The following is a 13,027-nucleotide window of genomic DNA, read 5'->3' on the forward strand; positions in this document are numbered from 1 at the left end:
CTAAGAAGACAATGGTAATGGTAACACCTCAGATGGAAGAATTTGTCAACAGAAAAGCTGTGTGTTGTGCAATTCATAAATCTGACCTTTTAGGAACCGTGGCAAAAAGAAAGCCATTGTTTAAAATACGTCTTATTCATAGTTTGCCACAAGTGGAAGAACCTGCTCTAATCAGGTGAGACCAAAAAGTAACTTTTTGTCCTTAGCAACTTATCGGTCAACACAGCACCTACTTAAGGTTTTCTGTTACATTAGACTTGTTTACCCGACACTACAAATTCAATGAGTCTGTAAGGAGACCCGAAAGTTTCTCTTTAACTCTGAGCTTGGCAATCTAAAGAATAAACCTGCTCTCAAAAAAACGGTTTTCAAAAGTACCAAACCACAAAAACACAGAGCGTGTGTTGATGACAGCAAACATTGAAAAACAAAACAGTCGAGTCTCTAGAAGCTTATAAGAACTTCTTAGTCAAAGGAAAGGCTTTCGCTCTTGCAGCAGTTTTACTTGGGAGGTTTAGCTTCATTTGAATCACAAAGAAACAAAAGGCTTTCTAAAATTTTTGCCTCGAATTCATGAAACGAAAACAAAAACATCAAAATGCAGGGAAGCTCTGCCGTTCTGCAGGCTGTTATCCAGATAAGCACACAAACTTTAGCGACTTTTGACCAGCTCCACCACTCCGTTCCCATGACCGAGTCGGTTGATTTGTTTGTGTGTGTGCGATCCAGATAATGTGTGTTTGAGCGTGTTGTGCCAACAGAAAAGTCAGCGGGGGCAGCAATGGGACAAACTGTGGGAGGCAAACACAGAAGAAGAAAAGGAGGAGAGAAGAAAGCAAAGATGGCCGAATGAAAGGCAGAAAGAAGGAACTGAGGCAGAAGTAAACGTCTCGCCTAAGAAAGATTCTGTCTTTTTGGTACTTCATCAGTTCTGACCTTAGCTTTGACCCAAAGCAAATGCTGCAGTGAGCTCACAGCAATGACACCTCCACTATGCAGACAGACAGACACACACACACACACACACACACACACACACACACACAGGAATGCTGCCTCTGGTATTGTCTTCAAGTACCAAACTCAGGCCAAGGCCTCGCCAGGGTTTCCAAAACAAAATAACAGCCGTGCAAAGCTATTTCACACACACACACACGCGCGCGCACGTGTGCACTGCTCAGATACACACCCAAACACCACTTCCGTCCATTCTCTCTCACAGTGAAAGGAAGCGGAGTGAGGCTGGCCGGGTCCCAGCTGTCCCGACAGAGGTAGCCTCAGTTCTACTGCTCACTTTCCTCTCTGACACTTAAAGGACTCTGACTATATTCTCTGACTTTCTACTGTTTAGGTGCAAGCAGCCACTTCAAGTGGGAGAAGCAGTTGTCTGGTTTTCTGTGTAAGTGATTGGTTTGATTCAGGAACATTACAATGGTCTCATCGATAACACGGCAATCCAGGATAAAAAATATATAGTATGGACCAGTAGTTTTTATTTAAAAACGCTTTCCAACCAAATTTAAAACAGACCCATCTTTATATGTTGGGTGGGGCTCCTTTATAGACTGTTTGTATTTTGCTTTTCAGACAGAAATATTTCCAAAGTGCCTATCTGTATGAGAAAAAGATAATTGCCTTTTTTCAGGCAGCTGATTGGCAGTGAGCAGCAAGGGGTGGGTCTGTGTTACGTCTGGGTCCCATACACTCTGAGAAAAAGTCTATCCATAAAGGACTTTAAGGTGTATGACCTCGGTACACATTGATTCCAATGGCCCGATTTTCTTTTCTTTTTTTTTTAACCCTTTTTTTTTATCTGTGGAAAGAAGATTCTCAAAATCAGAGCAATAATGAGAAATTTTAAAAGGTAGAGTGGCTGAATATTGTCAAGACAACATTAGGAAAAACAGACCAAAGAAGACTGAATTCAGAAATTTAAACAAAGGTTGCTTCAAGAAGGTATTAGTTTAAGTTTGTGCACGTGTGCTTATGTAACCAGATTTCCCTATTTTTTCTATTTATTTTAATTTTTTCTTTTTGTTTTTTAATTCAAGACTCTAGGCGTCACAAAATCCTGGTATTGTCAAGGAAGTTTGGATATTTGCAAACTAATATGTAAACTAGTGGTACACTTAGACTGCTTTGTTGTAGGAGTAATCCACAAACTTTTAAAAGGGTTGAGGTCGGGGCCATACCAGAACCTCAATGTTAGCCTGCTGTATCCATTCCAAAACAAGTTTGTTATGTGTGTTTGGGATCATTACTCTTCATTATTCTAATCAATTTGTGCAATGGACCAACACCAGAAACAGAGCCTCAGCATGATGTTCACATCACCATGCTTGATATATATAAAAACAAAACCAAAGAGCAAAGTGTACCGAAGTCAAATTCCTTGTTTGTATGTACGAACTTGGCAATAAAGCTGATTCTGATATGATACAGTGGTGTTAGGTCTGAAAATCTTTTTTCAAAAAGTATTTGATTTATGCATATGTGCAGCCACAAATTTAACTTGAAGGTGTTGACTTCTTTCTTCCCCTGAGTTCATTTATTTCACTGTGGACAGTGACACTGGTGTTTAGGCAGTTTTCAGTTTATTATATGCTTGAATGTTGATCATGAGTCGTTCTTGAACATCCTGACCAATTTTCTTTCATGTAGGAAGGACACTCGCAGTCAAATGGTCGAAACTTTAGAACAATCAGTGAAGTCTTTAAAGCAAGTTACAGTAACACTGAGCTCCTGGAATGACCCTGACCTCAATGCTAGGGATGTTTAACCAAATATTAGTGGGGGTGTATTTATATGGTTGACCCTGTTTGTGCAGTTTTAAACCCTGTGAAGATTATTGAAAATCCCCTAAAAATCGTTGGCATCTAATCTCTGTTTTATATAATAACTGAAATTTGTTGTATAATGATTCCACACAGAAAAGACAAAAAAGAAAGGGTCAAATGCATTATTAATAGCAAAAATGAACATAAAATCCAGACTCATGGTGAAAGGATGTTAACATCTGACTGAAACTGTATGCAGAGGTTGCAGCACCAAATGGCTGACTGATAAAGTCACTGCTTGTAGGGAACTTAAATGAGTTACATTTGTTTCAGGCAGCAGAGAGTTAGTGAGTAATGGAAAGACAAGTGCCCTCTTCGATGATCAAACACCAGTAGCCAGAGGCAGTAAATATCTGCATAGTTTACTTAAAAAATATTGTGATTCAAAATACACGATGGATGGATGGATGGAATTATTTTACACTACTTACAGATTCTTTAAAATCGATAATCCATAATTTGTGAAGCCATTTCTCTGTAGAAAGAAGAGTGACTTCACTGTGATTTATGGCATTAGGGTGACTTCACATTGGGTCCTGGTTGAAAACTGCAGTACTTAGAGAGTTCAGACCTGGACTGAAACATTCTATGCTTGTCTCATCCCTGTGTACCCAGTGTGGTCTTACCTTATTACTTAAATGTATTGTAAAAACTCTACCGGTCAAAGTGTTTAAAAGGAGCCTGCTGAAATTCTTCACAGAGGACAGTATTGGAGCGACAGCAGACCAGTTACTCACAAAGCCAAGAAAACTGTTTAAAACCTAAGGCAACACAGCAAACTATCATCTGGTACCATCAACCAATGGCTTCAAAAGCCAGTTGCTACTATAACACAATGAAGGTGATATAGTAGGCATGGCATATCTATCATTCATTGTGTTAAAATGTAAAAGTACACATCCAATGTTTGTTAGATCTCTGTCATACCATTCATTTTAAAAGACAAGTGAAAAAGTACACATTCAGCATCAAATGAACATTTGCACTTTAACCATTGAGCATAAAACAAACAAAAAAGATAATCAAATTAAGATGTATAAGAGGCATTTAGGTTGATTATAATTGTTCATAATTAGCCACAACTTTGACACTTTTCTATTTCCATAATCATACCATTGTAACATGTGACACTACCTTCTGAATGGACAGGGCAATAAAGCTCTTCTTGAACAAAGAAACTACTCCCACCACCTTCATCAAGCTCTCATTTTAGGTGTGTAATTCATTATCGACAGGTCATCAAAGGCTAAACCTCTTACCTTGGGCCATTTAGGGTTAATGAGTCGAGCTTTGATCGCATCATCCAGAGCCTTGCCGTACTGTCCAAGTCTCAGATACGCCGCAGATCGGTTGCTGTACAGGATACAGTTTTGCGGGTCTGCGGTGAGGGCCTCAGTGTAAAGACCAACAGCCACTGCGAACTCCCCCTGCTGGCAGGCCTGGTTACTGTGACGCACACGTTCCAAGAACTCAGCTTTGCTAAGGGCGGCTGGACCAGAGCCGGAAATTCGATCTGTCCGTTTCCCAACTGTGGCTGAGGGGATCCCGGGAGATGAAGATTGAAAGGATGAAGAGGGAGGGTTGGTGGCTCTGCAGGTGGAGCGAGAGCCGAAAAGGGAGAACTGGGGAGAAGATGAAGAAAAAGGATGACAGATGGGAGGGAGAGGGATGGTTAATAAGAGATGACAAGACATTTATCGGTTCATTAACAAAAAACTATATCAGCAAATCCACTGATGTTTTAAAAACAATAACAGCTCTATATTGAGTAGCTGTTGTTCTTGTTTTACTTGTTGAGATAACTTTCTCCCCTTACAGTTGACGTACCACCATACTAGTTGTTAAATGGTATTTATTAGTATACTTGCACAGAACCATCTGATATCTTCCCATTGAACATGGTCTAATCTAAAGCTTGCAGAAATCATATTTTTGGTATTACCTGACAAACACTTTTACAGCTTTGAACAAAATATGAGAAAACTATATGGTTTCCATCAGGATAATCAACAATTAATCTAGCATACTTTATTTATAGGTTATTGGATTCAAACAATATTAGTTTTAAAAAAGCACCATACTACATTCAAAGTTCTAGGCAAATCTTTTCAAACAGACCTCCATGTATTAACGTTCCTCTGATTTTTCTCCCACACCCTTATAACCATGTTGCAGTAAATTTCATCTTGAGCAATTTGTGATGCAAACTATTATGGGTTGTAAAATGTTGTCAGTTTTCCTGGGAATTCCTTTTGTTAACAAAATGCTATTAATAAAATTTTCTGATTGCTGATTTTTAAGATAATGTACTGCACTTTATTTCACTGATAAATTAATAACATAATTATTTGCATGTTATCCATTCAATCAGTTATGCAGTTCACATTGTTGGAAAAACTACACGAGTTACATTTCGATACAAATCATAAAAAAACATTATTGAAAATAGAAAGTTACCCACAATACCACCAAACTGTAGCTGCCTCATATGAATTTCATTATACAGTCAAAAGAGGCAACAAAATGCTGCGTTCACTTTTCTGTTCTGCTCAGCGGTAACCACTTGAATTCTTTAGGAAGACGTGGAAAAAAAAAGTGGGGAAGTCAAACAGAGTTCTGTTCTTATTCATGTCTGCCACAACTGCTGAAACATGGGCTTAAATGTGCACACCATGGCTGGGTGGGTATAGTTTTGACAGAGCTGCCTCCCTCTCTGATCTGGTGTTTACAAGTCTGTGCTTTCACCAGAGCTTACACCAAGGCCGTCATTACTTCGCAACTAATCACAAACATCCAGCCACACACATGCGGACTAAAGGGAATCCCAAACCTTCCAAATGTATCACCCAACATTGTTGATGAAGAGGCCAAAAAAGCTTGAAGTGGTACTTAAGATTTACTTGAAATAGACGGAAGGCATTCGCTAGTTTCTGATATGGGCAATAATAGCAGAGTGAAGCACCTGTTCTATGTAGGTTTTTTTTATCAGTTCAAACAAACCTATTTATCTATCTCTCAAATTCCTTGTTTGTCTGTACAAACTTGGCAATAAAGCTAATTCTGATTATACTTCAAGGATTTACTATTTGCAAGAGAAAAAACTGGTTAACTCAGGGATCATACTAAACATCTTTACCTGCACAGTGGTTATCAGAAAGGTCTTCTTAAAGAGTTCATTAGCAAACCAGCCTCATTTAGATGTAACATCTTTGTCAAAGTTTCACTTCCTTAGAACTGCTAAAAAATAACAGGCATATTCACTGCACATCAATGAGTCTTCTATTCACTCAGGCCAGTAAAAACCGATACGCGCCAAATACCAACGCAATTCTACCCACAGGGTGGCAAAACTTTCCTGATGCACATAATAATTAAGTGACAGAAAAAAAGCTCTTTTGGTAAATGGCTTAATGTCTGTGTACCCCCTCTCTAGCACATCTTTTATTTGTTACAGTCCTCTATTGAAGTTTTTAAAAAATGTAGCTAACACTTCGGTCAAGCGAAGTAAATCAAAAGAATAGTTTGTTTTGGTATTTTCACCAAAGGGGCTGAAGAAGAAGAAGCTGCTATGGTAAACAATTTAGCTTTAAGCCCCTTCACATTATTTATTTATTATAAATAAATATTCAAGGACAACACTGTGTGGCCTGCATCATCTGAATGATTACAGTTTTGTGTCAGCTCATCAGTATTGTGCATTCAGATAGTCAGGTGACAAGTAGAAAGACTCAACGCAACACTCAGCAGCAGGGGCAGTCCTAGCCTGTTTGGTGCTCTGGGCAAACATCCCCCAGCATGCCATACAACCAAGACCCCCTCTCCTCTTTTATTTCTTTCAATTTTTTTACCATCTAAATAGATTTAAAACATGTTTTTTTCCTCAAAAATATGTTATTTTTCAAAATAATTTTACTTTAATTTCTTTAGCACCAATATATTTTCTCCTCCTATAAATCCCTGCTGTATTTTCTTATCCAATTGATTTCCCTGAGCCCATTTATTTCCATCTTTCTTTATTACATTCCTTGGTGGCTCTTTTGTCTTTTTTCCCTCAACATGCTGCTGGGAATGTAATGAGGAACGGGGCAGGACAGAGATAGAGGGTGCGGTCTTTGGAACAGCATCACCGCCTCAGCTTCTCTTCTATTGGCTGAGGTCAAGCCTTTGAGAAGTAGGGGTTGAGCCTCATTATGGCTACCTGGTTCTGAAAAGGAGATGCTAGCAGAATCGACTAACATTTGTCATGTTTTTGCTAAAGAAGTCAAGAGTGTTGTGGATTTGGTGGTAGCGCATGTAGTTTTCTGTATCCCTTTGACTCTAACTGAGGCAATACTTCAGTTTGCCAAAGTGCTAAGAGGCATTCACGTTTATGGCAATAGTGACTCGAGTGGTAGGTGTTTGTCCTGTAACCAATGGGTTTGTCCTGTAACCCTGCTGAGTCCGCGCAAGTCAGACATAAAGATAGGTAAATACGACCCACATTATTCATAATATTAATAATCTTTTTAAAGTAAACTGTCATTCAAAGATGATTTATATCATGATTAATAGTTCAGTTTCTCTAAATGTCACTTAACATATTTTATTCATATTTCATGTAGGATTTTAAAATTAAAGCCTCATAAAAGATGTCAATTTATAACATTTTATATATTTTCAAGGGAGTGGCATGTGGCATCAGATCAGAAGGTATAATGATTTTCTGCTTCTCAAACGGTCTATGAAACAGTTCGTTTATAACATGATATGTCAGTTACCAACAATGGCAATTACTCATTCTATAGAATCATGACCTGAGGCTTTGATAAAAAGTCACTTCAGGATCAGTATTATTTATATTCTGAATTAAGGACTTTATAACTTTTCCAGTGCTCAGCAAAGGTACCCCTTGAAGGTTCCCCAAGTTTGTCACAATACAACCAAATTGTTATCAGAATCAGAATCAGAATCAGAAAAGCTTTATTGCCAAGTACGTTTTTGGACATACAAGGAATTTGTTTTGGCGTTATATGTAGTATCTTGGATTTTTTGATACACCAACAAAAGATTGTTAAGCCGAAGAAACTGCTTTTATTTTAAGTAATTTTTTTTTTGGACAAATTACAATGACAGTTCGGTGTGCTTTTCTATTCAGTCATCTGGGTCAAGAATTTGTGGAACCATATTATCGCTAAAGTTACAGTTCAAAGTCGGGTTCAAAGTAAGGGTTATGTTTGTACCAGCATTGTGCGTCTAGTGACTGACATTTTTACCAGTTCTCAGTCATTAGATGGGGAGAATCTGCTAACATTAATTTTCAAATCTTGTCAAAGACTCTCGGTTGGATTTAGGTCAGGACATTGACTGAGCTATTCTGACACATGAATATGCTTTGATCTAACTCCCCCCCCCCCATTCACTGTCCTGCTGGACAGTGACCCTTTGCCCCAGTCTGCAGTCCTTTGCAGACTGGGTTCTCATCCAGGACTTCCCAGTATTTAGGTCCATCCTTATTCCCATCAACTCTTCCCTGTCCCTGCTGAAGAAAAACAACCCCACAGCATAATGCCGCCACCACTATGATTTACGGTGGGAATGGTGTGTTCATTGTGATCTACATTGTTGGTGTTCTGCTATATATAGCATTTTGCAATGTCTTGCCATTCCACCATAAAGGCCTGATTTGTGGACTGCACACCTAGCAGTTGTCCTCTCAACAGATTCTACCTCCTGAGCTGTGGATCTCTGCTCTTCTACTTTGGTGCGTTTCTTGCCCATGCTGCCAGTTAAGGTGGAGTTTGGTATAACTGCAGTTGTACCATATGCTTTTCATTTCAGATGATAGATTGAACAGGGCTCCGTGAGATGTTCAAATCTTGAACTATTTCTTCATAACCTAAGCCTGCTTTAAACTTCTCATCCACTTTCTCTCTGACCTGTCTGCTGTGTTCTTTGGTCAAGATCAGTGTTAGTCTTTCTCCCCTTGGTTTGTAGCTTATTTGTGTGTTAGTTCAGCTTCCTTTGTGTTAATTATTCATCTTCCCTCAGTCTGCCTGATTGGTCTCCTCCACAGCTGTTCCTACACCTCTGATTCCCTCAGTATATAGGCTCACTGGTTTTCATTGTTCTTTGCTGGCTCCTCCCATTACTATGTCTGTGCTCCATGTTCAGTTCTCCTTGTTAAAGATCTTTAAGTTTTCTGTTTCAATTATTTAACCTCCACTATGAATCGAAAGGTCCTGTCTGCATTTTGGTCCTACTCTCAACATACAAAACATGACAGTATACTTTTCAAGAAATTCAAATTTCTTGGTATGTTTACAGTTGTACATATAATTTCCCTTCCATTTCACAATCATGCACTAATTGTTATAATGTGCCAATAATGTTTAATACTTTTTCAAGGCACTGTACATGCAGTTTGGGATAGATTGAATAAAACATTTATTAAAATAGTGCTTGGTACAATAGGACATATTGTTGATATAGAGTACATCCCCATTCATGCATTCATTCATTCATTTATTCCTTTTATTTCTTTTTAGGTTTTGACTATAGAGGGGCTGGGAGGCCATGAGTGAACATAAGGGTGCTTTTCCACATATTCTTTCTTTGTTTCATTGCAAACCCACTTGAAGTGTTTTTGCTGCTAAAAAGCTTAATCACAGTATCAGTGAAAGCAATAGCACTAGAGTGTTTTATCTAATTTGTTCACAAATTCAGGCTTTTATTTTTTTATAAATGGAATAACAAATGAAATCTGGAAATGTAAACTTTATTTTATCCATCCAGTGTCTATACCCGCTTGGCCTTGCAGTTAGGTATCATGAAAAAGGGTTGCATTGGTGCAGCCCTTGTTCCATATTTGATTTTTTTCATATTTACCCAGGCATGAAAAAAATCAGACTTTCTCTACATTATGAACGAACAATGTAGAAATCTAATTCAGCTTTACAGGACCTTGACCCAAGCCTGACAGCTTTTCAGGTACAGCCAGCCCAAGATACAAGTGAACCAAGCAACTACTTGTGGCACCCAAACCAACAGCACTCACATCGTATATAAAATGTGTAAATATTTATGTGCCTGTCGCACATTGGCAGTACTCTTGCAGCAAAAAACAGTTTGGAAAGATATTTAAATGTCAAATGAAAATTTGTGAAGTCAGACAGTTTCTAGTAAAATATTTTGTTATTGAACAGATTAGTCTTTTATAAGTAGCCTAACTATTTTTGATGCTCCACCTTTCTACACGGTCCAGTCACGTTAATAGCCAAGGTTAGAAGATAATGGTTAAACTATGTCAACACAGTAAAAATTAATACATTTAACTGTAATATTCCTGGTGAAGTGTTTAAAAGAACAAAATGAAGACCATGTCACATTCTGATGGATAATTTCCATCCTGCGCTCAACAAGTACATTCTTCTGAGCTCTAACTGTCACAACAGAATTAGATCTTATCTTATCTTATCTTAGATGTAAAATACATAAATAGGGATGACAAAAAGGGAATAGCCTATTGGTTAGTTGGAAGGTCCCCAAATCAAATTCTGTTTAGGGCCCCATACAGCCTCGGGCCGCCTATGTTTTGAGACTTTTCGCTAATAAATCCTGCAGGATGCCAACACCTCATGAGTCATGAGCAACCTGTTTTTATCAAAAGCTCCAGCAAACTTTATCTCTTTTCCTCCGACAGATTACACTAAACAACCGCATGTCTTGCCATTTCTGTTTCCACCGCTCTCACCTTCTCTTTCCTCGCTCTGGGCTTTTCCATCTCCGCTAAATCCTCCGCCTGCTGCTCCAAACTTTGATCCCTCAGCAGCAGCAGCAGCAGCAGAACTGAGGCAGGACAGGAAAACCCAAAGACACCATCCAAAACAAGCCCAGACGTCTGCCGTCCGTTACCCGGTGACCTGTTCTACGAATCAGCTCAAGATCCAGCGAGACGCGCTTATTATGTAGCGACTTTCCATAGTTTTTCTTGGTGAAAGTTAATCCGCAGTGAATGCGCCATGTTCCCCGCAGCCGATCCTCCCCATAGCGGAATTTTTGTCCGGTGAGAGGCGGGGATCCGGTCGGCTCCACGGCTGCAGCCCTTAGCAAGGTTTCAATTACTCCTCATGACATCAGAGAGGAATTAAGTTACCTGACAGACATTAATGCAAAACAAAGCTGCACACAAGAATGGTGTTTGTTCGTTAAAAATGAGCTCCACGTGGAGTTGGGTCTTGTTCTGAATAACAGTTCAACTCGCCTGGGTAAAAATCAAACCAAACACAAAGGAAACGGATCTTTTTTATATTTAAAATAATTACTTCTGTTGTATTCATGTACAGCCTCCTAAAACGACAGGAAGCTTGTTTATGACGTGGTTGTTGGAGCTGTTGGGTAATTGGATTTAATCATCCAGTCAAAATATATAAATGACTTTAGGCTAGGTGGGAAATATGTTTTGGAAATAATAATAAAAACAGTTTATTTACTCCTCTTTTCCATACTGAATTGGTGTGTAAAAGAGTATTCCATTAAACTTTTCACATGCACAGTTCGGTTAACCACCCAGGGCGTCAGTCTGCCAAGGGTGGTAAGCCGATGGTCTGTCATTTACACTTAAACAAGTTCCTGCAGCTTTTTTCATGTCCGTTCAATAAGGATAGTGTGCCTCCCATGTTGTTGTGTAAGCACCATAAGAAAATATGGCCCTACACTGTGGACAGCTAATGACCCTGTCTATTCTGCAAGTAAATTTAAGGGTTGTTTCACCAGGAGACTAAACGTTTGAAAATTTCTGGTTAAACCTAAACAGGATTTTACAATAATAAACATAGATTAAAACAATGGTTAAAATCTATGAAAACTACTATTCTACTGTTTAATGGAATTTTCTAAGTGGAATTGTCCTTGCTTTCAGCATTGGGTACACCTTAGATAAGAAAATGCATAACAAAGGGCAACATAACAAGGTCAAATTTAGACTAAATGTATCTATGCTCACATTCTTTAAAAAGTCTGTGCAACCTATACAATTTTTGTGAAAACAATAAAAAGGGCATTCTCAGCTTTCTCAAAAAATATTGATAAAAGCTCTTCTTTCATTCTTGTGAACCCAGAATTTTGTGTTGTGTTGTTGTATTGGATAATAAAGGGGCTTGCCAGGGGCACGAGGCTGCTGGTTCAACAGGCAACCTTTCTGGAGTCTTGTTAATTTCCCCGAGCATGCATGGTTTTCCCAAATACCTCTGGTCTTATCTCACTTTCCAAAAACATGCATGTTATATTAATTGGTGACTCAAATTCTCCTTGTGTGTGTGTGTCGTCAAGGTTGTCCATCTTGTTTGTCTCTCTGATGGATTGACAACCTGTCCAGGATGTACACTCAGTCTGTATGCAACAATGAGCTGAATCGGGCAGGTACAGGAAATCAATGAATATGTTACTCATATAGGTTTCCATCATGGGCCTTTGGCCAAATTTCACAGTAATAGTACATGATCCCAAGTACAAGCTTAATTTTCTTAATGTGTCCCACCACAATATTCAGTCAGGCTGAGCTCTGGACTTTGATTAGGCCATTATAATACCTTGATTATTTGTCTTGTTTGTTCAGATGTTCTGTTATCGATTTAGTGCCGTGCTTGGGATCATTGTCCTGTCGATTAGCCAATTTGGACAAAGCTTCAGCTGTCAAACAGCTGGCCTTACATTTGACTCCTTACTTTGACTGCCACAGTTTAATACATCTGGTCACACTTGATGATGATCAGATAATATGTGTATTTGATTGGCAGCACTTGGCTCCTACATTCCCTTCTAATTCCTATGAAAGTAACACTATACTTAATTTTTCCCACACATCTTTACCATTTTTTTTGCTTCATTTTTGTTTAATAAATAATAAACGTGTGGAAAATGTTGTGTGTTTTCTACAACTCAAGATATAAATAACATTTACAACTTGTGGTGAGCAGATAATTATTTTTGGTGTTTGTGATACATAAAACCTAGAACAGAAAGAGTGTCCTTTTTTTTTAACTAAAAAAACCACAAAAAAACTATGAGATTATTAATGTTATATTCATAATTCTGAACTTTACTGAATGTATCTTATGTACAGGTATTTACAAATGATTTCCATAGGGTATTACAACACCAAAAACAACATTTGCAAAGGTTAACACAAAATATTGTACAAATTCAACTTCAGT

The 13,027-nt window shown here is 38.4% G+C and overlaps 1 protein-coding gene across 1 annotated transcript in view; it reads right to left on the reverse strand.

Moving 5' to 3' along the window:
* ttc28 (tetratricopeptide repeat domain 28) overlaps window positions 1–10,891 on the reverse strand; it is a 188,893-nt gene extending 178,002 nt beyond the window's left edge. The window contains exons 1-2 of the mRNA XM_047372558.1: window positions 10,567–10,891; window positions 4,097–4,459 (exon numbers count right to left, since the gene is read on the reverse strand). Of these exons, the coding sequence (XP_047228514.1) occupies window positions 4,097–4,459; window positions 10,567–10,596 (393 nt within the window). The 5' untranslated portion in view covers window positions 10,597–10,891. The remainder of the gene's footprint in view (window positions 1–4,096; window positions 4,460–10,566) is intronic.
* Window positions 10,892–13,027: the final 2,136 nt, after the last annotated feature.

The sequence above is a fragment of the Girardinichthys multiradiatus genome, chromosome 8 (genome assembly GCF_021462225.1).
Source record: "Girardinichthys multiradiatus isolate DD_20200921_A chromosome 8, DD_fGirMul_XY1, whole genome shotgun sequence".
NCBI classification, from domain to species: domain Eukaryota; kingdom Metazoa; phylum Chordata; class Actinopteri; order Cyprinodontiformes; family Goodeidae; genus Girardinichthys; species Girardinichthys multiradiatus.